This window comes from Neopsephotus bourkii, unplaced genomic scaffold, assembly GCF_033783945.1.
Source record: "Neopsephotus bourkii isolate Nb327-2 ecotype Australia unplaced genomic scaffold, CSIRO-AGI_Nbou_v1 NB_1760, whole genome shotgun sequence".
NCBI classification, from domain to species: Eukaryota; Metazoa; Chordata; class Aves; order Psittaciformes; family Psittacidae; genus Neopsephotus; species Neopsephotus bourkii.
In genome coordinates, this window is record NW_026902234.1 from 3,815,173 (window position 1) to 3,840,432 (window position 25,260).

At 44.1% G+C, this 25,260-nt stretch overlaps 1 protein-coding gene across 5 annotated transcripts in view; it reads left to right on the forward strand.

Moving 5' to 3' along the window:
- The first annotated feature begins 809 nt into the window (after positions 1–809).
- The window catches only part of NPAS2 (neuronal PAS domain protein 2), a 104,280-nt gene continuing 79,829 nt past the window's right edge, over positions 810–25,260 (forward strand). For 2 of the 5 annotated variants that reach the window (XM_061377842.1, XM_061377846.1), the window contains exon 1: positions 831–1,185. In XM_061377842.1, the coding sequence (XP_061233826.1) occupies positions 887–1,185 (299 nt within the window). In that variant the 5' untranslated portion in view covers positions 831–886. Of the gene's footprint in view, positions 1,186–25,260 lie in introns of all 5 variants that reach the window. The other 3 variants (XM_061377844.1, XM_061377843.1, XM_061377841.1) reach the window with 3 other exon arrangements.

Here is a 25,260-nt window from a genome sequence, read left to right on the forward strand (position 1 = left end):
CCTGGCGTTGTGAATCCATCCTTGATGCGGGGCTGGCTTTTTGGTTGAGGGTTTTATTTTTTTTTCTTCTCTGCTTCGCCTTTCGTCCTCTTTCCAGCTTCTCCTTTTCTTGGATCCTCGCCTGTCTCCTCCCACAGAACGAGAGAGAGGGAGGAAAAAAAAAAGGTCACGTATGTTTGGAAAAATATGTAGGTCAGTGGAACATTCTCTGCACTTGTGCACAGGGAGCCGGGGCGGGAGAGCTCCTTCGCAGCCCTCTCGCTACCCACCGCCCCAACCGGGCCCTGCCGGAGCCCACCGCGGGGAGGGGGTAGGATAGCGCCAGGTTCCCTTTCCCCCTCCCTGACCCATTTTGCGCACCGGCCTCCCGTTTGGGCTCCCCCCCCCCCCCCCTTCATTCACCCCCCTCCTTCCCGCTCCCTGCCGAGGAAACCGAGCGAGCGGCGGAGGAGGAAGCCGGCGCGGGAGAACCGCCGCCGCCGCCAGCCTCCGGGGCCGCGGCTGCCGCCCATGGGCGAGGGGCGCGTCCCCCCCAACGCCGCCGGCTGAGGACGCGGGGCGGCGGCGGGGGCAGGCGAGGGGAGGCGGCGGCGGGCGGCGATGAAGGGCCGGAGGAGAGGATGCCCCCGCCTCGCCCGGCGGGCTCCAACTTCCCGGAGAACTACCGGCCCCGCAGCCCCCGCGCCTCTCCCTGCCGCGCGTCCAACTTAATGCCCCAGCAGGAGCCCCAGCCAGCAGCCCTCCCGGCCCCCGGCCTCCTCCCCTCCCTGCAGCAGCCCGGGCTCCCGGCGGCCTCCCGCTGCCGGCGGAGCCCCTGGCCCCGGCGCTCGTGGGTCCCGCGGCGCCCGGGGCGGCAGCAGCGCGGCATGCGGCGGCCCCGCGCACCATGAGACACGGCACCGGCACCGGCGGCAGGCAGGAGGCGGCCACCGTCCTCGGCTCCTCGTCGGCGAGGAAGAGTTTGCCGGCTCCCGAGGCCGGCCTCCTGCGCGGCTGGAGCAGCGGCGGCCGCTGCCGCAGCGGCACCGGCAGGCACCGGAAAAGCGCCGGCATCCAGCCCGGCGGCACAAGCATCGGCACCGGCGGCGGCTCCCGCGCCCAGGTGGCCACCGCGGACAGCAGCAGCAGCAGCAGCGGCGGCGGCTCGGGCTTCCCCGCCGCGCTCCCGCAGCACCGGCACCCCAGGTAACGCGCGGCCCTGCGGCCCCGACCCTCCCATTCCCCCCGTGGGGCGCCCTCCCGCCCGCGACACCCGTGTGACCCCCGCGGCGGCAATCAGGTCCGCTCCCCTCCGTCCCGCTGGACGTGCCCGGCGGTGCGGGGCGGCATCGGCTCTGCCGCGGGAAAGTTTCCGTGGGGAGCGTGGCGCGTCTGTCCCGGCCGGGCCGGCGGGGTCCAGCCCCACATGTTGGAAACGCAAGTTCCCCCCCAACCCGTCCCCGTCCCCATTCCCGTCGCGGTGCGGTCGGCAGTTTCCTGATGTTGGGGTTCATTTAAGCCGGACTGCGGCGGGGTCTGGTCAAGGAAAACTTCCGGTAAGACCAGTGGGATTTTTGAATGGGTGAAAGCTCCCGGTGGGAGCAGGGGTTGTGTCTTGTGCCGGGAGAGCCCTGCTGCTGCGGCCCTGAGACGGGCTCCCGCTTGATTCCCTTCAGCGTGCAGAACGGGGGGAAACGTTACATCCACGGCTGAGTGGCGACACAGGACTCGTGTCACCAAGAGTTGTAGGGTGGTGTTTTCCTCTACGGTCACTAGCCTGATTTGTCAATTAACAAGAAACTTTCCTCCATACTCCTTAACCGTCTACAGGGTGGCAGCTTACTTTCGCTCAAGTGACTCCAAAATAATTAGCGGTTATTAGCATTACAGCCAGCAGAGGAACTTGAATGTTTTCACAGTGCTAAACCTCCAGAAGGGCTGTAGGGTTCCCTCAGATGGGCGCAGCTAACCTGAGCGCTCTGCTCAACAAGTGGCTGCCTCTTGAAGTAGAAAATTCTCACTATTACCCTGGTGTGAAACGTTGATTTGTATCCCACCGCGTGTTTAGTTTGTTTTGTAGTACGAAATAATTGGTGTTCACAGCATTCAGACCTAGCCAGCTCATCTGTTGAGCTGTGATTCTGAGAACCGTCAGCTGGTGAAGGGCCCAATCCTGCAAACATTCCTGTAGATTAACATGAACATGTAGTTGCTCTGCACGGATGGCCTGGAAATGGGAGTGTTTGGAGAATGTAATTGCCAAGCTGTGCACTGGCTCACTGAACATGTGAAATCGAAGGTTTTCCAGAACCAGGTGTCTGACACCGGGGTGATTCCTCAAGCTGGCTTCACTGCTGTGCCTGAAACCTGGAGACAGTAGTCTTGCCTAAAATTGCTTTATCTCCCTAGCAAAGGTGCCACCCTGCATGTAGATGTCACCCCACATACGTGCAGGACTGTACCCACAGACTGCTCTTTGCAGGTTATGATTATTGCCCCATTTTCTAGTCTAGAGCATGCAAGAGCACTTGAAGGAGGCAGCAATGTTTTCTACAGTTGGAATTACTTTGTGCTTTTCAGTACAGTGTTCTTCTTTCAGGTGCTTATGCATTTGCTAAGCTTAAACCTAGGCTGACATTTTCCAGGTTGAGTGTTTGCTGAAGACAGACTCTCTTTGGGAAGTTTCAGATGAAATGGTTCAGCTATTTCTGAGAACATGGTTAGAGGGGAACGTATTCTTTGGCCACGTATCTGACGAAGATGGTTTAAGTATACATCATCCTGCTTTAGGAGACCTTGATAATTCTTTTCCTGTGAATCTGCATTTTTTTGGCTATGTTGAGAAACACTTTCATTGAGACTGTTGAATTTTTGTGGCTTCATGTTTGGAGCTGGAAAAAAGATACTTGGCTTGGGATCAATCTTGTGATGGGGGTGTGCCTTATGTTGAGCCTGTGAAAAGCTTCCAGAATATGTCTCAGCTATCATTTTGTTACAACACTCAGGTTGTGTGCTCTCGGTGGAGGGATGTGGAGGGCTTCACCATTGCACTTACTCACTGCAGACGCTCTCAGCATGGAGCACACTGAACACCCCAGCATTGTTAGGAGATGAGCAACTGCTCATCTTCCTGGGAAAAATGAGAGCACTCCAGTTGGTGGCTGAAGGGCTGTGTGGACTTTCTCCTACAGTAGTTCTTCCCAGATGTTACTGGTATGGTGAGCACCATAAGAAGGGAGCACTGAAGACTGTCTCAGCTACGTCTTTGGTCGCAGGGTGTGCCTGCTGATGCGGAGGCAGAGTGGAGAAGGAATAGGAAACTGCTCAATTTACATGCATGGTGACAAAAAAAAGTGGGAATGGAATGGAGAAGTATTAGTGATGGAGGGAAAAATGAAGAGGAGGGATCTTGTATTAAGTCAAAGGACTTGATGGAGCCATAGATGACAAAGGAGAAAGATGCAGGGAACTGTAGATCAGATAGAGGTGGAAAACTCAGTCCAAGAGAAGGAATGGTGGGCAGAAAAAGGTGATGAGAAACTGGGGGTAGACAGGAACAGGAGATCCGAACTTGCAAAAGCAGTGGGTTTCAGTCTTTCAGTGATTGGGTCATGGTACTACTGCTTTTCAATCCTTCTTGTCTTCCTCCTCACACTGCCTACCATGTTCTTTAGTCCCTGTCTCCACTTCTTTGCCCCTCCATTGGTCTCCTCATAGAAATTGGTGTTGTGTCTTTGCCATGAGGAGCAATTATTGCTGCTCCAGTCACAGACCTTGGATGTGGAGAGGAGCTATATCTTCGTTGTGGAGCCCAGGCTCTGAAGTTGCGCTGAGCCCATGTGTTTGTTCTCCTTATCCTTTACCGCACTGGCAGGCAGCACCCAAAGGAGCACGACCTGGCGCCAGGGCCAGTTTAAGGCCTTACGTCTCCACTGTGGTGTCTGCTCACCTTCTTCTAGCACGAGGTTTGCCATGGACAGGATAGTAACTTTGCATGCCCTAGTCAAATCTCATGCTAGATTTTTATGCGGTGAACATAAAGGACTCAACCCAGCTGGTGACTGCTGCGGTAGGCTAGGGTGGGTTTTTCACTTTTTAAAACAAAGGAAGAATTTATAGCTCAGTATATTAACGCTACATCAAAATAGTGAAGCCTTGTGGAACAAAATAGTATGTAATCATGTAACTGATGTTGTATTGTAATATGTTCATTTAAGGTAGGAAAATTATGATTGACAGCTGATGGTTTCAATTTGTACCTCTGGTATTCTTTAAAGATAGGATGTTTTGCACAGCAAATGTAACAATTTACATAACCATTGCCTGTGTTCTAGTGTGAGTTTTGAGCAATCAGATTACTTACATCACTATGCAATTGGTGATTGGCAAATATCATACTGTTGAAAATTACATTCAAATATGTGTTTTATGTATATTTAGTTGCTTTTCTGTCTTTCTAAGCTCAATTTAAGTAACTCCCATTTGTGTTTATGGTTTTGCTTTCGGGGTCTTCAGGCAGATGCACTTGAGTTGCAGATTTTATAGAGGCATCATTACCTGTATAAAAAAGTAATTCTCCTCCATTGTGCTTAGCTTTCAGTCAATCTTTGATCTTATTAAAACTTGTTATTGAAAAATTAGGCTGAGGCCATGCAAATATTTATATTTTAGCTAATTGAATGCACTCAGAAATCAGCATTGACTTTTTCTTTATGCGTCTGATTACCAAAGTTTGAAAAAGAAACACCAGGTAATAGTATTTAAGCAGAACACATATATGGTGCTGGATTTGTCCATGTAGTGGTGTTTTTGTATTTCGCGGTTTTTCAGAGGGACTAAAGCCATTACTCTTGTTGTGACCATGCTATGGGCCACACAGGGTATATATACCACCAGTATATTGCCCACTGAATTCGGAAGTATGAGATTTGCAGGGCAGGAAAGGCAAGGGATGTGGTCCTGTAGGCTCTTGCTCTGAGTAAGCAGCTAAGAAAGTGCAGACTTGGTTCACTCTCCACTCCTTGAGCTCAGGGATGTTGGCAGATTATCTTGAGGGATTTTTGGACACAGCTTTCTTGACTTTACACACACAGATTCAATGTACATTTTGGAGATAGAAGAGTAAGTAAGTGTTTTTGTGCTTCTCTACCTGTGTCTCTTCCCCCTGAAGACAAGTCATGAAGTACAACTCAGTCCAACCAAAATGTGTTTAATTACACTTTGGTAAAGACATTTCTGTTCCTTTGTCCAAGCTCCATGGCAGAGATCAGTGTTTCTTGCATGCCACCTGCCACATTTGGGAGGAATAGTGATGCACCCCCAGTGCTAGTTTTAATTCTGCTTCAGTCTGAAAATTCACCTGTGGCTTTGGAAAAATAAAACTCTTATGGAAGTTAGGTCACTGGTGAGCTTGGACCTTTGCCATTTGGAAACAGTATTGCCACATGCTTTGCCTGGTGCTCTGTCAGTACCTGCTTGGTGTTCCTTGTCCTCTCCTCTGCCTGCAAGCTCTCTGAGGCAAAGACATATCTTTCTCCTGTGCCTGTGTAGCAGGTGACTTGCTCCAAGATACTCCAAAAACGACCATGTAAGTGGTAGGAACTGAGAGGTTATCTCACTTTCTCCTGCTTGGCTACAAGTCTGTGTAAAACAGCCGGCCTTTTGCTGGCCTGATTATGACAGAAGGTGTTTTTCAAGTATTTTACCACTGTTCTTTGGGATCTCTGCCTAAAATAGAAGATTTCTAGCCAAGAGAAATGATGATACAGGAAAAAAATCTAAAGGATGTGTATGTGCATTTGAGATCAGAATGGAAATTTGGAAGTTCAGGTATGAAACCTCTTTGTCGTTTCAAAGCACACAGGAAGTGCTAGCATGTCAGAACATCATCTACTGGGACATTTCGGTCACCCTTTCTCTTGGTTATCGTCATGTTAGGTAAATGTCATATGCATGTCAGTTGTTGAAGATTAATAGAACAAGGTATCTCTATTCATATATATTTGTTGCTACAGGTCACTGAAGGTGCAGAAGCTTAGATAAAATCTTCCATGGACAACTTAAACAATCAATGCAATGAGCAGATGTAAGTTGAAAGGTAAATAGAATATTAGGGATTCTTTTTGAAAGTATGAAAAATAATAAAAATGAATCCCATTATTCCACTGTATAAACTGTGGCATGCCCACATCTTCAGTATTGTGTTTTCGTTGATCCTCCCACCTCAAAGGTATATAATGGTGAGGAAGGCGATTCAGAAGGAGGCAGCAAAGGTGATCAGAGGAACAGAGTAGCTCTTGCCTGTAGAGTGACAATGCTGATAGGGCAATGCAACAAAGATCTGTAAAATTAAGAAAGCATGGAGAAGGCAAACTGGGAATGACTGTTCCAGGAGTGGAGGGCATCGGGGGGGTGAAGCAGGCAGTTGAAGGGATGGAAACAAAATGAGATAGCTTTTCACATGGCATGGTGAGGCTGCGGAGCAACTTACCACAGGATGTGGATGCTGAGAGGTTACATCAGCTAATGAGGTGACTGGATGAGTTCATGGAAGAGAAATCCATCAAGGCTATTAAATACAAAACCACTGGCTTAGGAATTTTTGAGTTGCAAATTCTTGGTAGCTTGGTGAGTGTCCTGAGGAAATATCACCATTGAATTGCGTGTTCTCATACTCGCCCCTCAGCACCCATGGCTGGCCATGGCTGAGAGGGGGTGCCAGGCCAGGTGGCCCCCCCGGAGTCTGCCCTGTGAAATGAAGTGGGCCAGCATCTGTCTCACTGAGGCTCCCAAGGCCAAAGGATCCTGGTGGCTTGCACTTTCACTGATTTGGGCTGGCCCTGTTACAGGAAGTCTGCCATGGAAAGAGCTAGCTGGAAGAAGCTAGTTTCAAGTGCTCCAAAGCAGAGCCAGGGTGTGAGCTAGAACTTTGTCAGTGCAAAAAGCAGGGTACAGCGCTCAAGCTCGCTCCCTGGTGTCCTATTATTGAGCTGTGGAGGCCTGGCGAGGGTAGACAGCCTTATCTTCTTGGGTTCAAGTAGGTTCAGAAAGCAATTATATTCACCAAAGCAATCCCACCAAGAGGCTCTGAATACCAAGATACAATGCCTGGCTGAAGAAGTCTCCGCTGGGAGGCTGTAATATTGCTTGCTACATGCCTGCCCTGCTCACTCAGGCTTCCCAGTCCTTTGCTGCTGTCTCGTGTCAGGGAGAGGGCTCAGGGCAAGGTGGTCGGCTTCCCTGGCCTGGTATTCCTGTAGTTGCAGTTTCACCTGTCTGTACAAGACCGGGCTTTGAAATCCTGAGCTGAGAATGTAAGGATGTGTGGGAAATTAATTTTCTTCAGCTATCCACTGCACTTAAGCACTGGTTAAAACAATAATGTCGTGTTTACTGCAGTTCACTAAACCAGACAATTTGCTTATTCATCTGAAAGGCACATTTTAAAGCCCTAGATTGCACTTAGCATGGCTGTGCTAAGCCGAAGACTGCATATTGCTGTTTGCTTAAGCAACAGTCAGAGCACAGTGTATCCAAATAATAATCAGCTCATGCTGATTATTATTTGCTGTTGTCGTAAGAGATCTACTCCTCTTAAAACAACAGCAACCATCCCGAACTCAGCAATGTCTAAGTCCTTCTGTTTCTTAAAATGTCTAGATGCTAACTGATACAGAAACTCCAGTGCAGCACTTAATGGAGCTCACAACTGCCTAGCTGTGTATTTTTGGGCTACCTTATGTAATAAAATGGCAGGCCCTTACCCTGCCTGTGCAAGCGAGGTTGCATAAGCAGCCTGGGGAAACAACCAGAGCTCCAAGAGCCCTCCCAAATCCTTCATGTCTTGTTTGATCTTATTTAACATTATTTAATAAGCACTATTAACCTCTCCCCCCCACCGAGGTATCTCAGAGCAGTGATGCTGATTTAATTTCATGCACAGACCTCACTTTCTAGAGAAGTCATCAAACTTCTCATTCAATTGAGCAGTGTGATGTCCGGGTAGCCTTGAATTTTCTGTAATCAGCACTCGATCTAGTTAAAAATAAAAACACATTAAAAACAAAACCTTGAACAGGAAAATACTTGTTTTTCATTTTCAGTTCTAATTTGGTAACCATTCTTAAAGTTCATCGCTATGGTTTGTTCTATCTTGGGATAAACAATTTATTATTCAAGCTGCTTTGTTGTTTGGTGGTTTTTTGCCTTTAAAAATAGACAATGCTGTTCAATCTTTGGGAAGAAAAGCAGCACGAGATAATTGTAATCAACTTTTAACAGGAGGCTTACAGATGGCAATGAATTTCTTTAAGCATAATTTTAGCCCTGCAAACAATAGTAATTGAGTTTGATTACTTATTATCGTTTCATCATTGATGAGCAGGCCAGACTGTTTTTCTCTCAATTCCCTCTGTTAGGTGTGTCATTTTTAAACTGGAGAGCGATTTCAATAAGGCAGCTCCCACCTGTAATCTTTATATCAACAGGTGGATGTAACCCTGCAAAACCTGAGAATTGCTGTTTATCTGATTGAGTCAGTGGCTGAATGAATCCAGCTCTGAGCATGTCCTAGACTTATTGGTTTGGGTGGGACACCTTTTGTTAATACGTCATGGAGAAATGACATGATATTTCCCATATTACGGATAAGAATGGTATGCTTGCAAAATCTTGACAATAATAGGCATTATTACTGTGTGTGATCAGCTTGACATGGGATATTTTTCTGCTGTTCTTATTTCTCACGAAAGATACCTACCTTGGTGTTTTTATTGGTAATTCCACAGATTTTACTTGTGGTATTTTCTCTGTTCCTGGTTTTGGCATCTAAACCAGTAAAAGGTTTTAAGTTGGAGGCTTTGCATTAGACATACCCACTATATGATTTCTACATGGACCATTAAGAACACTATGGGTTAGGCAGAATCTTCATTCTTTTCATAGATGAGAATCAGTTTTTTAACTTGCTTTATCTTTGGTTACCACACTGAGAAGAATATTTTATTTTCCATTCTACTTATCTTATGCTTCCTTTTCAATATATTAATACAATATTTGGGAAAGATACCTTCACAAAACCAGCCTAATCGAATAATAGTTCTGTGAACCAGATGGGTGCATTGCCAACAATTTCAGCAAAAGCAATACTGATAAAAACAAATCACTCATATTCACTCTTGTATTTATGTAGTTTTTACAAGAAGGACTGAAGGATCTTGCTTGATTTTTAAGCTGTTGCTGAAACCAATGGAAACTTCGCTGGAATAATTCTGGACCTTTAATTTGATTGTTTGCAAAGTGGCACAAGTCAGTTTTTTCATCTTTTATTCCTCCTTTCCAGCACAAAGGGCTGATGTAACTCAGCTGGTCATAGCAGTTGTGTTTGTACTACTGGACCCCTAATACCCACATTTCTTCAAAGACGTGTAGTCTTTTTCAACAACAAAATATCTTGGTATATCTTGCTGTTATCCAAGTATAAGAAATATAGCTGCTTTTGATGTCTACCCTGCTGTCCTCATTAAGGCAAAACTCCCACTGAAATCAAGGAGAGTTTGCCTGACAAAGAATTACTGACTTGAGCTTCTGCAAGTTCTAAACTTTCTCTGTCACTTTTTGGTTGAGGGTTTTGGTTTGGGTTGGTTTTTTTTAGTTTGGTTGTTGGTTTGGGGTTTTTTTAATTTTATGTTATTTTTAATCTCACCTTGTATTTTAACTGATGTCTCTCCTTCTTTTATATTTATATTTTTAAATCTTTAGGGTCTTTTATTATTTTTTACTTCAGTCTGGCCTTAGGACCTTCTTCTTCCCACCTTGCCCTCTCCTTCTTTCTTCTGTCCTCTTACTGTCTCACACTCTGTCTCACTCATCTTACTGTTACCCTCTCCTTCACGGAGTACAGCACTGTAAAAAGTTGGTATACATCATGCATGCTTCCAGGAATTTAATTTAGCTTGTTTAGACCCCTTCTATATACAGGTGCCTATATTCAGGTACTTGCATTAGGGCAAAGCAGCAGTTTGTAAGATTGGTGATGCAGAGATTTATTTGCACAATATTAATCTCCGTAATCTTTCCTCCACTTCTGGGTAGGGTCTTGAAGTTCCTTTGAAGTATTCATGCAGGGTTTCAGCAGTAAATTGAGTTTTGGACTGATAAAATAAATATTTGGCATAGTATTACAATCAGAAAAAAAAAAACCAACTTAAGGATTTTGAAGTGTGTGTAAAAGGGGCTTTGTTGATTGTGCTAAAACTGGAAATCTCCAAAGAAATGGGGTTTATTCATCATTCTTCTACTGCACAATGTTACAAGCTTAGAGCATTTATATAATGCTATTGTGCATCACTTCTCTCATCCATAAACTAGGGCAGCTTTACAGAGTCTTGTAGGCTATGATCAATTCTGGGTGCCATTCATAGCCAGGTAGTTGAGGGGTGCACAAAGTGGGGAGCTCCAGGGTACTAAATACATACCAATGGCAGAAAGAGAGCCACACCAAAGGCTTTCTGGGGCATTGATCCTCCTCAATGGTTAGGGTACATTAGGCAGTACCTTGTCACCGCAGGCATTTTGCTTCCTGCTGTGCCACACGTGGTGACATAGGAGTTTTCCCTGGGTGTCCTGGCTCTGTTGGTGACTAGCACAACGGCTTGGTTTCCCTGTGTTACCTCTTAATTATTTGCACTTTTCAGATGGAAAGCATTTAGAAAGTGCTAAGTATTGTTATTTTCTTGCAAGTTTTAGATCTTTTCCAGAATACCTAATTTGTGCTTGTGAAATAAATAGTGGGTGTATAGAGTAGCGTTTTAAACTAATGTCATCAGATTACTGTTTCTTAGCATCTGGGTCATAGAATCATAGAATGGTTAGGATTGGAAAAGACCTTAAGATCCTCTAGTTCCAATCCACCTGCCATGGGCAGGGACACCTCACACTAGACCATGTCACCCAAGGCTCTGTCCAACCTGGCCTTGAACACTGCCAGGGATAGAGCATTTACCACTTCTTTGGGCAGCCCATTCCAGTGCCTCACCACCCTCACAGGAAAGAATTTCCTCCTTATATCCAATCTAAACTTCCCCTGTTTAAGTTTGAACCCGTTACCCCTTGTCCTATCACTGCAGTCGCTGATGAAGAGTTCCTCCCCAGCATCCCTATAGGCCCCCTTCAGATACTGGAAGGCTGCTATGAGGTCTCCACACAGCCTTCTCTTCTCCAGGCTGAACAGCCCCAACTTTCTCAGCCTGTCTTTATACAGGAGGTGCTCCAGTCCCCTGATCATCCTTGTGGCCCTCCTATAGTCTTGTTCCAACAGCTCCATGTCCATTTTATGTTGAGGACACCAGAACTGCACACAGTGCTCCAGGTGAGGTCTCACAAGAGCAGACAGAGTAGAGGGGCAGGACCACCTCCTTCAACCTGCTGGTCACACTCCTTTTGATGCAGCCCAGGATGCGGTTGGCTTTCTAGTTTGTGAGCACACACTGAAGCAAGCTCATGTTCAGTTTCTCATCAACCAGCACCCCCAAGTCCTTCTGCACAGGGTTGCTTCGAATATGCAGACGTACTACTTCTTAGAGTAAAAGGCATAATGCCAGACTTGCTTATTCTCCCTTAAATATCTGAACACATTTTCTCTTAATGTAATGGTTACAAATAATTTTTCAGGTGTCTGATTGCCTGTTACTCTGGCAAACCTAAAATGTTACCTAAACCTAAAAAGGTTACATATATAGGGTAATTCCAGTTAAAAAGGCATTTCTTCTTTAATGCAATTTCCACTTGATATTCTCAAACCACTCCTCTTCAAAAGAACAATTTAAAGCACATCTGAAAAATAGATTTATTGTTTTCAACTGAATGAGATATTTGATAAAGATTGCATTTTGATTTACATTAAAAATAGTTAATTTTTCAAAGGACTGAAGAATATGGGTTTGATTTTTAACTTTGAATTTCACATTTTGTTTGCCTGGTCTGCCATCTATGTACATTTCGATGTCCTAATTGGCATTACACTTGGCATATTTCTCTGCATATTTTTTCTCAGTGTGAAACTGTTAGAGAGTCATTGTGCTGGTTAATGAAAGAGAGATGACATTCTTTGTAAGTCGTGAGTATTTGAATATCCTCCTATGCAAATTTTATCTTTTCATTAAAAAAAAAGAAGTTTAAAGAGACATCTTAAAAAAAAAATCCTTAGAAGTGTTGAAAAACGCAGGTTACATTCATTCAAAATCTAGATATCCAGTGGTGGGAGGTGATGACACATTTCAAATTTGCTACTGTATAATTAAGAGGGGATTCCATGTAGGAGATGTAAGCATAAAAATTGGGTATGGCTCTTCACAATGCTGCTAGTTTTGCAGCTTAATTCCTCAGTACTTTCCTTAGAGTGTATAATCAGTTACGCTTGTGCTGATTTAATCAATTATTCTTGTGCACAAACAAACAAACACAAACAAAACTGAGCTAATTTCAGTCAGTCTTTGAAACATCAGGCCTAGAGATTTCACTTACAGTGAAAGAAGCATTATTTTCAAGCCTCTAGAATGATCTTAAAAATGGCAAAGATATATTTGGGAACTATCATACTTCTGGGTACCGGCAGCTGTGTATCCTTATGCAAAAGTGGATTTGGCTGAAAGACCAATTCATAAATATTGTATCTGAAGATTGCAGCAAGCTTTCATATTTGCAAGAGATAATATAAAATGTGCAACATTTTTTTCTTCACTCTAAGGAGTTTCAGCTTAAACAGCTCGGTCTCCCAAATCTGATGAATAATGGCCAATGAACAAAAGTATCCATGGCTTCCCTAACCACAGGGGCTAGCGACCGTTCTGTCCGTGGAGGAGGAAAGGTCAGCCTGCTGTGGTCAGTCTGAAAGCCCTCCAGTGCACTGCCAAGCTGTGAAGCTGCTTGGAGGCAGGAGATGTCAATAAATAACTTGATTCCTGCACTCCGTGACTTCCCATCTCATGGTCTAGGAGCTTCCAAGCAAGCAACAGACTGTTCCTAGCTGCATTGCTTGGAGAAACCAAGTGGGAGATGGGGGGAACCTCTCATTTCTCTGTTAAAAAAAAAAAAAAAGGATTTTTTTTTTTTTTCTCTTTTTTTTTCCCTTTTTTTTCTAGTCCTCCTCCGCCTTGATTTGCTGTTTGGGGAAGTGAGGGGTGTAGTGGGGGAGGTAAGACTTATCTTTGATGTGATGGCTCCTTTCGTTCTGGGCTGCTCTCCAGGAAAAAAACTTTTCCCCTTGGGGACACAGCATTTTTCATGGCAGAGACTCTGTGAGTGAGAGTGCTGTGGAAGATCCTGAGCTTGCCTGACATGCGCTTGGCATTTTAGCACAGATTCAGCAAAGCAGCTTTATTCAGGTAAACACTTAGGCACGGGCCTTTCATTGCACGTTTGCTCCAAATTTCATCTGAGTTTCTTTCCTGAATGTGGAAAGACTTAAGCACATATTTAAGGGCTGAGTAGGTCCCCAGTCTGACTCACATATAGCACAGCGAGGATGGGTTGGGTGGAGAGGGAGCAGTCATCACAGTAGCACGGCAGCTGAGAAGTGGGACGTACCATCTGAGAATCAGCACGCTACAAAGGGTCCTTGTTCTTCCTGGAGGCAGCTCTTTAGCTGCGTGTGGCCCCAAGAAGAGGAGTGGGCCCAGACTTTTAATTTCACCTACCCATTCGTTCTCCCATTTGTCTTCATTTTGAATTACTTTGCGTGGGGCTTGGATGATCTGAAGCAGGTTTATAATTAAAATGAGTTTGGTTGTTCCGCAACTTCATGTTTGGAAGCTTTAAGATTTACCCATCTGGCACCCCAAAAAGAGGATGGCATTCTTCTGCAAAATACTTTGGGTGACCTGTATGTAAAGGCAGTGCTGTTTGCTGAGTCCTCTGAGGATTACTCAGACTGCACCAGACACAGAAGGCTTCTGAAAATTATTAAGTATTTGTCAGCAGTGCACACTTACCCAAACCTTTTGGCTCTTTTTAGCTACTTCGTTTGTGAAAAACGTTGGTTCACAGTTCTGCCTGTAAAACTTAAATTGATTCAGGCACTGATGTAACCTTTTCTGCTTCTTTTGAAGATCTGAAATATGAATCTAGATTAATGTTTTGCAACACAGAAAAGGGAAGAGAAAGGTGCTGCAGTGCGAGCTCAGAAATGCTTCTGCAGGAAGGTCATTTTGGCGAGCCAGGTCTTGTCTGCTGCTAAAGGTCTTTGCTGACAATAATACATTTCTCTAGCAGACTCGTATTGTATGCAGTTACTCAACTGACAAAACTAAACCCTTTCCCCAAACAGAATGAACTACCCCAGCAAAAAGGTGTTTGGAGGGAATATAGTAGAGTTTCCAGCATAGTGTTCATTGAAGGTTTTTCCACATTCCTCACGGTCAGTGCTGCCCAAAATTTGAAATACAGACTACACCTAAACAGAATATGGATAATGGGCTCCAAAACCTTGTCTGATGCACCAAGCTGTACTTGGTGCACGTCTTCCTAATTTCAATGAGGAATGTGGCCACAGTGGATGCCATATGGTTTTCAGTGATCATAAGATAGGAAATTGCACACTTTTATTCTGCATTTAATATGGAGGTAATAATGTTGTGCATGTTTCTCCCTAGTCTTGTTTCCCAGCTAGTTTACAAGTTTATTCTGGAGAAGTTTGTTTGATGTAAAGCTCCTCTCTGCCAAAGCACGACACCTCTTGCAAGGCAATTGTCTTAAAGGACAAAGCAATGACTGGGGAGTCATGAGACATTTCTGGCATGAACCCAGGCAGCACTGCCCCCATAGTGTATTCTTCCATTTAAGACTGATTTTCCATTGCTTTTATCAAATCTTACTCATTCCTGCTAAAGCCATAGATGCAAGACTGCTTTAATCCATGTAAGGCTCTGCTGCTACTGCAAAGAATGATCCTGCCTTGCTCCCATTTCTGGACACTCATTTCTGTTATCGCATTTGTCCTGGACCAGTGGACTAGAGCAGGAAGCCCGTCTTGCTGAAATTTAACCTTTTCTGTATGTGGATGGGTTAATTTTCAGCTGTTGTGTTTTCCTAAGATGGTTTACTTGCAGCCACACGAATGGTGGTGTTGCGGTCAAAGCAGGAAAGTGGGATTTTCTTTGGAGCCGGTATAGTCTTAATCCATTTCACTTTACAGTGTTTGCTGAACATTTCCTGGGACATGTGAGTGTCCTGGAGGAGAAGTGGGGCTGGGGTTTGTTCTGAGGGGAGCTGGCAAGTGAAGAAGTGGAGGCAAGGATATCAACTGAGGGAAGTTGTGCAGATCAGGCAGGGAGATGGTGAGCTGGGGAGAAAAATGGACCATCAGGAGATGGAATAGAAAGAGCGGATGGAGTAGAAAACAATGACCAGCAGGAGAAGGAACATGGACAGTGGATGAGAAGCAAGTGAGACAAGTAAATCTGAGCTGCAATCCACAGCACTGGAGAGAAAGGAGAGAGGAGGGATGGAGAAAGAGTCCTAGTACAAGCTTGGGTAGGGAAGGAGTGCTGTGGACAACTGGGAGAAGAGTGTCAGGAAGGGAGCAAGCATGGAGCTGAGCCAGGGAGAGGGAGGTCAGGCTGGCAATATGGTGCAGTGCAGGAGGGAGGAAGAGGTTGGAGGAGAAGCCAGGGAGGTGTTTGGGCTGAGCAAAGTCTAAAAGTTGTGTTGGTTATGCTCAGAGTTGTTTGGGAATTACCTGGGACTTGGAAACTCAGACATAAGGATGAGCACATGCTCATCCTAAAGTGCAGAGCTGGAGTGACAAGTCAGAGAAGAAGCCATCAGGCTGGAGGTCAGTGGGACAGGCAGGGGCTGCTCACTCATGCAGGCACCTGGAATGAAAGCCTGGTGATGGCAAACTTGGTTCTTCTCTTCCGTCTCAAATACCAAAGGGAGAGCATCACATCCCTGCCTCTCACTGTTCCCCCTTGTCCCTATGTACAGAGGGACCCTATGACTACTGTAGCTGTCACAGCTTGTTAGCTGAAGTGACTGGAAGACTGCTGCTATTTTGGAAATGTCACAACAATACCAGGTAACGAGGTTTTCCCATTTTTGAAAGACCTAGCAAAGTCACATGCTCATAGAAACTGCATTAAATGCGAACCGCTACGGATGCGAGCTCAAGCACTCATAACTAAGGAAGTAGTATAATTAAATCTGCCTGTGTAATTTTAATTTATTCACTTCCTGCATATTCATTATGATTCAAAGCAGTTTGATGATGTTCTGTGTAACCAAGAAAGGTTCTCTTAACTGGAAGAACCAGGCAGGGCTTCCTGGGAGGTGCTGTTCCCAGACTGCTCCATAAGGAAAGACAAGAGCTGAGGGTGGTCCAGTGAGGCTATCCCTGAAGAAAATTTGTATTTCCTGCAGCAAAATACATGAGTCTTAATAAAACCCTGAAGACTTCGGGCTTTCTCCTTGATAATTCTGCAGAACTGTAGGCACATTTACTGAGAAGAGCTTTTCTTAGAGGAGATTCTCCATTTTCTATGAAAATTATTGTTTCTTTGACTTTGGGTCGGAGCAGAAATGGAAGGAAATGGAAGGAAAAATGAAGCTCCTGTGTAGCTGTACTGGCTACAAGTAGTACCATACAAAAACAAGGCTAGTAAGTGGTATTTTTTTGCACAACAGAGCTGAATCATGAAGGGCAGTGCCAGAGGACCTACCGCAGGTAGGGAGTGGACACAGTCAATGGCTTCTTCCACTAACAGCACTGCCTAGTTCAATTATTTTAACTCCTAACAAGCCCAAAAGATAATTTGGTAGAACAGGATGAGCATAACACAAAGATTGCTGGGTTATGGCCAAGTTCCTTACATCCCCTGTCGACAGCAGGCAGGGGAGATGGTGCATGGTGGCTAGTTGAACTTTCCAGCTGGACCATTTCCAGCGACCAGCTACTGTGTTCAGATCTACTTTGCAACAGACAAGCACTGACAAGCACATTAAGGGTAAAATTCTGACTTCTTTGAACTTCAATGTCACCAAACATTGGCTTTATGACCCAGAGGTTTGGGTCTGCGTTAAGGCCATTAGATGCTCTTTCCTGATGTGCCCTTTTCTGTTCACCACTATATGCTACTTTGACTTAACATGCATCATTTTATGGCCTCTTTATCTCTTTTAAAAAGGGGGGTTCACAGTTCAGCAAGCTTGACGTAATTCAAAGTTGAAAAAATTGCAATTTGCTTAATTGGAAAGTATTTCCCTGGAAACTTTGTTTCTAATAAGTTATACAGCTAAAAAAAAGCTATTTTAACAGATTAAATTTGACAAAGAATTTTTAATTTGTGTTTTGAAATGCATGTAATTGAGAAATGATAGCTATTGAGCCCACAGTGCTACTTTCTTGTTTGTTTCCAGGTATTTCAGCTGCTTAGATAACTGTTTTAGTATGGTTAAATCAGCCTTTCAAGACTTTAAATTAAAAATTCTATCTGGTGTAAATAGACTAATAAAGACATTTTCTTGCTAATCACTAAAGTAATTTTTATGAATACCTCAGTGATATAATTTTCATTTTAAAGAACCATGCACTATTTTCATATCTTAGAAAATATCAGTTGTTCATGCTTAGCACTATATAAAGCTTCAGCAGTTCTTTCTGGTACGACTTATTTCAAGATTGTCAGTATGTAACCAAACTCTTGAGATCAAACAGGCTTTCTAATTAGTTTTCTGATCTTCTAATTACATCTTTTAGAAACAGTTTGACAGGCATTAATGAAACTTTTTATGTGTATTTATAATTTACTCTCTACAAAATCTTGTGCAAAAGGGATTTTATTGTCTGTTCATATACTCCTTAAGCTAATGAAACACGAACTTTAAGAATATTGCTGTAACAACGTTGCTTCTTGCTTGCTGAGCTGGAATTGTGTGTGCTGTTTCGTATTATATCTGCAGTTCAACAAGGTATTAAAACTTGTGCTTAAGTTTGAAGTTATTTTTATTGTTGAAGTGTCTTGATTACTCTCATGCATCAATGTCTTCATGAGAGTAATAGGTCTTGCTTCTATCATATATTTTTACACTCCAAGCGTATATATATATGCAAAATATCATCCTTTAGTTGTGAGCTGTTTAAAAACAAAGCTTTATGCATTTCTCTTCTGCTATGCAAAGCTGGGAAGCTCTGAAAGCAGAATAATGTAAACAGTAAGGATAAAAACCTTTACGGTGTCCATACGTCACATCTTGTCAGATTGATGCATTAACTTGCTGGATTATGGGCTTCAGTCAGCAAAAAGCAAAGCAAACTGGTAAATTAAATTTTGGCCTGGTTTTCCATATAATTGAAATAGTCAGTAGACTTAAAACTGATGGAAGGCAGCGGACTCTGCTGAAAGAGCAGGCAGAAATTGAAAGCAAATATAAGTTACCTGCTAGACAGCTCTTCAGGAGAGAGTCATTCTTTCATTTATTCTGGGTTATGGAGACCAAAAGCTCCCCCGTGGACTTTCAAGGGATCCAGTTAACATCTGAAGTCCATCTATTATAGCTACAGTAAATACACTGTTGTCTTGGTAATGCAATGATCAAAGTCTCAGGGAAAAACTCCGGCATTTCTATGGTTCATAGTGCAAAAGAAAGGCTTGACAAGAAACAAAATAGAATTGATAAGCATTTAGCTTAAGTTGATTTTGCAACCTAGAATCACTGAGTCATAGTGTGATAGAAGAATGGTTTGTGTTGGAGGGGCCTTCAAGATCATCTAGCTCCAGCTCCCGTACCATGGGCAGCGACACCTTGTCACTAGACCGGGTTGCTCCAAGCCCCGTTCAGCCTGGGCTTGAACACCGCCAGAGATGGGACAGCCGAGGCTTCTCTGGGCAACCTGTGCCAGGGCCTCACCGTCCTCACAGGGAAGAATTTCTTCCTTATATCTAATCTAAATCTCCCCTCTTCCAGCTTAAAGCCATCCCCCCTTGTCCTATCCTTGCATGCTGTTATGAAAAGTTCCTCTCGAGTTCTTGTAGGCTCCCTTTAGGTATTAGAAGTCTGCTATCAGGTCTCCCGGAGCCTTCTCTTCCCCAGTTTGAGCAAGCCCAACTCTCTCAGCCTGTCTTCACAGGACAGGTGCTCCAGCATCATCCTCGTGGCCCTCCTCCGGACTTGCTTGAGCAGGCCCACATCTCTCCTGTGCTGGGCTGAGCACAGTTCTGCAGGTGGGGTCTAACGAAAGCAATGTAAATGTAAATCACCTTCTTCGACCTGCTGGTCACGGTCCTTTTGATGCAGTCCAGGATGGTTAGCTTTCTGTGCTGCAAGCACACACTGCCAGCTCATGTTGAGCATCTTGTCAATCAACACCCACAAGTCCTTCTCCTCAGGGCTACTTTCAGTCTATTCCCCAACCTGTATTTGCGCTTGGGATTGTCCCAGCCCAGCTGCAGGACCTTGCACTTGGCTTTGTTGAACTTCATGAAGTTTGCACAGGCCACCTCTTAAGCATGTCAGGGTCCATCTGGATGGCAGCTGTTCCCTCCACTAAACCACACAGCTTGGTGTCATTGGCAAGCTTGCTGAGGGTGCACTCAATCCCACTGTCCATGTCAGCGACGAAGATGTCGAACAGTGCTGGTTCCAGCGCCGACCCCTGAGAAACACCAGCCCTCACTGGTCTCCACTTGGATATTGAGCACTTAACTGCAACTCTTTGAGTGTGACTATCCAGCCAATTCTTTATCCACAAGGTGGTCCATCCTCTAAATCCATGTATGTCTGGTTCAGAGACAAGGATGTCATGCGGAACAGTGTCTAATGCTTTGCACAAATACAGGTAAATGGTGTAAGTCATTCTTCTGCTATCCACCAATGCTGTCACCCCATGGCAGAATGCCACCAAATTCACAATTTGCCCTTAGCGAAGCCATGTTTGGTTGTCACCAATCACCTCCCTATTTTCCATGTGCCTTAGCATACTTTCCAGGAGGACCTGCCCTGTGATCTTCCTGCACACTGAGGTGGGACTGGTTGGCCTGTAGTTCCCTGCTGGTTTTGCAGGGACCAGCAGTAAGGATGACCAGAGCAGGAAAAGCAGGAGGGGCAAAAGACCTCCTGATTTTGGTGGCCATGAACCAGTTGGCTGTCCTGCTCTTTGTGGCCTTGAGCATTCAAGTTGCAAAGTGTGAACTGCTTGCTCACCAAGCAAGTGAAATGCATGTCCCCAAGGAAGTACAGGGTTTCTTGGAAAGGTTTCTTGGCTTGAAACCCTCCCTTCCTCTGCTACTGCAGTAGTTTATTAAGGTCTGTGCTTAGGGCCATCTGTAAGGTAAAAATACAAAACCCCAGTCCCTTCTGCATTTTGGCAACAAATCCTTCCCCCTGGCTTATGAATTCTACACCAAGGTGGCCTGCTGCCCCCATTATATTGATGGGACACCTGATTCAGGCTTCTGATTTCCACTCCAGTAAGAGTTGCTTGGACACTTGGCCTGGCTGCCAAGATTACCTGTCTCAGACCCCTTTTCAGAGGAATCGCCTCCTTTGTCAGCATGGTCACAATATTTTTCTAGCCCCAGTCTAACAGTACTCGCATACAGTGAATATCTCATTATTCCGAAGCTGTGCCCTTCACTTTCTTAGCATAGCCTAATGGCGTATACACATGCATGCCCATAAATCTTGATGGATCAAGCTGTGCAAGCTTTAGTCCCAGTGATGGGGGATGACTCACCTGGTGAAGTGCTCACTACTCAAAGCAAAAGCTGCACAAATGAAATCTGAAGTGTTAAAATAATCTTTTGTCAACAGGAACAGATTCTGACCTCCTTAATCACAGTGACTGCATCTTACAAGTAGTCCCAATGAATGAACTGAAATTACTTGCAGAGCAATAAAGTAGCTCTCCTGGGAGAAAGGGTACTGAATTCCAGCTATAGGTCATCAACCTTGTGTTAAAAGTCTCAATCCATTTACTTGGTGTCTCATGGTTAATGTTCCATGACAGCCCTTTAATACACAAGAAAACAGCTTAATCTGAGAGAACCCTCCTGGCACGTTATACATTTCATCAGCATTGAAGGGACCATTGAAATTACAATTACAAAAAAGATGTGAAATGTCACACAAGATGGTGATGATCAAATGCTGAGCACGTTCCTAGTTTGTTTCCTTGGGCACTGGAATAGGCCCACAGCTCATTGCCCAGCAGTCTGAGATAAAGACATAAATATGGACGGAAACACAAATGCAAGAGAAAATTCAAAGGGAAAAGTGCAAAACCAAAAAGTAAAGTAATAAAGGAAAATTTAATTTCCAAAGTGCATGACGGTCTGAACAAAGTTGATGAGAATATGGAAACCAGAAGGGTGGTCTCTGTGCAGGATTAAGACTGCTTTCATTGTATTTTTTAAACATAGGCAGTACAAAAATAGAGTATATGTGAACATCATGCATGAGACCTGTATAAACACTGCAACTGCTAATCTGGAGCCCTCCTTGGATTTTTAAGAGAATCCTTGCAAAAAAAAGTATTGGTAACCTTAATATTATTTTATTCAATAGTTATCGTGTCAAAAAAACAATTTAACTTTGCAGACCTAAATGCAAAGAAAGCACTTGTCTTGAGGATATTACTGCCTTATGCGGTTTTTGACCTAAACAAAGTAAATAGAAAAGTAGTTTTGTCTGAGTCAGGACTTTATGATATGCCCTAGAGGAATTAAAACTCCAGGAAAGGAAACGGAAAAATCTAGGTAATGAAGAAAAACAAGTACTACAATTTAATAGCATTTTTAAAGCATATTCTTATTTTAGAACATGTGCTCAACGTCTTCCCCTACTGGGTTTTAGGATGTACGAGTAAGTACCAGATGATGTATATTACTAAATCACAATGCAAAGATCGATAAACGTACCACAAAACTTGCATTTTTCCTGTGCTGCAGCCTGGATATGAAAAGAAAATAATTGAAAGAGAACAAGGAAATTGAAGTATTACATGCATTTTTTTACCTCCAAATAGACCGTAAATCAAGCGTACATAAGTTTTTCATGAGTCTTAAGGCAGCACTTAGCTGCATAGAATATCAAACATCTAAAGGGAAGACCATCACTTCCGAGATGCACTCACAGTTCTCATTTGTAATTTATCCTGTAAAAATACAGGAGCAGAATGTTAATGCTGTTTGGTTAGGTTTTTCAAACTCAGGAAATACTGAAGTCAAAGGGACGTGCTGAGTCTGACAGACTGATAACATTTTAAGAATGAACTTGAAGGGATTTCAGAAACTCCTCTTACTCCTGCATCATCATCATCTTGTGCAATTCTGCTCCTGAGCATTTAATACATTAATTTGTCTCTGTCTCTGATAAGGCTGTCTAAGCAGACGGCAAGCTAAATGCCAGGTCACATGTCTGAAGGGATAACAAAATAAAGGGGCATCATATAAACAAAATAGAGGTTGGGGTTTTTTTAAGAAGACAGAGATTTCTCCAGTTTCCTTCGTATTATTGTCCTTGTACATTTTTGGAGGGAAAGAGAAGACTTGGAAGCTTAGGTGAAGAGGCTGAGGCCTGAAAGAGCGAAGAAAAGGACTTTGATTTGTTCAGGAAGGTGAGGGAGAGTAAATAAAAAAAGGCAGTAATAGGGTTTTCTGGGATCCTGGGGAACTGGAGAGAGTGAGGAGCGTGTTAGCCTGATCGTGGTCCTTTACTATCAGCTGGCACATCTCAAGCAAGAAGTATTTGATTGGTGTTGATAACTCTTTTAAAATTGGGTTACTCATGCCCTAATAATTCCTGTTTCTGTCCATTGAGTGCAAAGGCAGTTTTGCAGTACTGCTTCCAGTATCTGTACTCTAGAGACCTGAAGTTAGGTGAGATGAATCACAAGCCAGATGTATACAAGTTAGACCTTGTTACCTCTAACTTAATAGTTTGTTAATCCTTACAGGATCCAGTTTTTACAGCCTGCCTGGTTTGGGTATTGAGGTAACAATAACAATGAATTTCTTGGGGAAATAAGGATTATTTGGTGGTGATGTGTGTCTGTGTGGTTGTATTCTTTCCTGTCTGTCTTTTGAACCAAGCCAATTTGTTAAGTTTGAGAAAAGGGTAAAGGTCTTGAAACTGCTAAGTTTCTTCAACTTTTGTGGTGATAGTTGTCCCTGCAGACAGCAGAGAACCTACACAAGAGCTTTCTGACAGAGACCAGTAGGACATCAGCTGGTATTGGTTTTACTGTTCAAAAAGCTTCATTTATTATCTGCAAATGCTTCTTTTTGGATCTGAATTCAGTAGAGAATTATGTGGCTACACCAACCCACACCAAACATCAGCTGGTATTGGTTTTACTGTTCAAAAAGCTTCATTTATTATCTGCAAATGCTTCTTTTTGGATCTGAATTCAGTAGAGAATTATGTGGCTCACATCTGCAGTGATTCGTTCCACACCTTTAACATTGCTGTTATCTTAGGGTTTAGGAGTAAAGGTGGCATGGAGCTGCTTGCTGCTAGTGCTGCCCTACAGCCAGCCACAGCTGCCAGCCTCTGCCTACAGTCATCCTTGACATGGGTCCTATCATGTCTGGGAACAGCATGGTTTTGTGCATTTGGTTTTAGAAGGTAAACATATTAAAAAGTCAGCAACCAGGAAAGAAGCAGGAACCATTAAGAAACTGGGAAAGGTGGATGGGCTTAGGGCCATGTTTCTTGAATTCATGGTGGTCGCAGTTTTGGCAAATGAAATATTATGGTTGTGGTTGCTCTGGAGAGGTTTCTGTGCCGTGACTGCACACTTCATCTCCTCTGGCCACAAAAAAAAGGATCACAAGTTAAAGGGATTACTAATAGGAGATGTTGTATTGTTTTCATAGGTCTAATAGATGATGTAGAAAAGGGAATGGTCAGGGAAGGCCAGAATCTCTCTGAACACTGCAGCTTTTAGACCTGCTCTTGGCTAATTGCTATTCTATAGACGTACAAAAACAATCCCAAACAAGCTAGAAACGTGGTGCTGTTGATTAGATCAGCAGGATCCACTGATCTGAGGACTCACACTCAGACAGTCAGTTTATCTTTGAATTTTGGGAGCAGCCTTGCCTATGGCACACGAGCTGGGTGCAAGAGGAAAGGCAGTCATGATGGAATGTGAGGAGATAACGAAGCTGCCCGCTGACCACCAGGCTCACTGCCTATGGAGCCTCTGATAAATATCACAGCTTTTATCTGGAAGGTCTGAGGTCTTCCCTGTCTGTAACTGTAATGTTTCTCCTCCTCCCCTGCGTAACATTTCAGAGCATGCAGGAGCTGGCTACTCCGGATGCCCTAGATGAGTCACTCCTCCAGATAAGCCTGACTGAATTCAAAACTCAAGTTACTCTGCGTTGAGTATAAAACGTTGAGACAGAAAAAAGCAGACTGCAAATGAGGAAACGCTCCTGCCAAATTCCAGTCCCCGTCACATAAAGCAATGCTATTTCATGTGTGAGGTGACGTGCTGTTTTGAACTGGCTTCAGCTGATTGTAAAACAAAAATGATGTTGTAATTGTCATATAAAGGCTCCTGACATAGCAGGGGAGAAGACTTCAATCTGTCGCAACCTGTTCTCTTTGAGGAAGAAAAGATGACTGAGAAAGTGTTATTTGGCACAGAACAGCGAATCAGAAGTAGAAATATAGTCCTCTATCAGTTTTTGGATGCGTTTACACTTGCTAATATGCCACTCGGTGCTCTTAAAAACTCAACTCTTCGTTGCTACCTGGCAGCAAACTGAGAATCTACTTTCCTAGAAACGTGCCAGAGAAATATAGTTCCTTCAGAACCAAAAGTTTCAGTCGAATGTGCAATACAGCAGCTCAAACAGCGACGGTTCACTGACCTGCAGGCAGGCTGCTCTCTGTGTGGGCCGTCCTGAATGGGGAACTCCTGCACAGCCCCAGAGCAGGAAAATTGGCTTTGCACTTTCCCACCTCTACACATCTAAACATAGTCAGCATGCTGCCAGAAAGCTAGTTAATGTGGCAGACAGGGCTCAAACAAGGTATAAAGGTGGCTATTCAGACCCTCAGAATTTGATTGTAACACCTACTTTGTCATTAGAGAGGCTGGCAGGAGCTGGGAATGTCAATGCAGGACTAACAGGAAACCTGCATAGGAGCCTCCTGAAGCAAAGCAGTACTGCTTTACAGCAGTGTAGTCAGGCAGCACCAGGCACCCACCTCACCATAAAGGATAAGAGCTGAGGCTTTTTCAAAGGAATTCTCCAATAAGTGAAAAATGGAGTGACA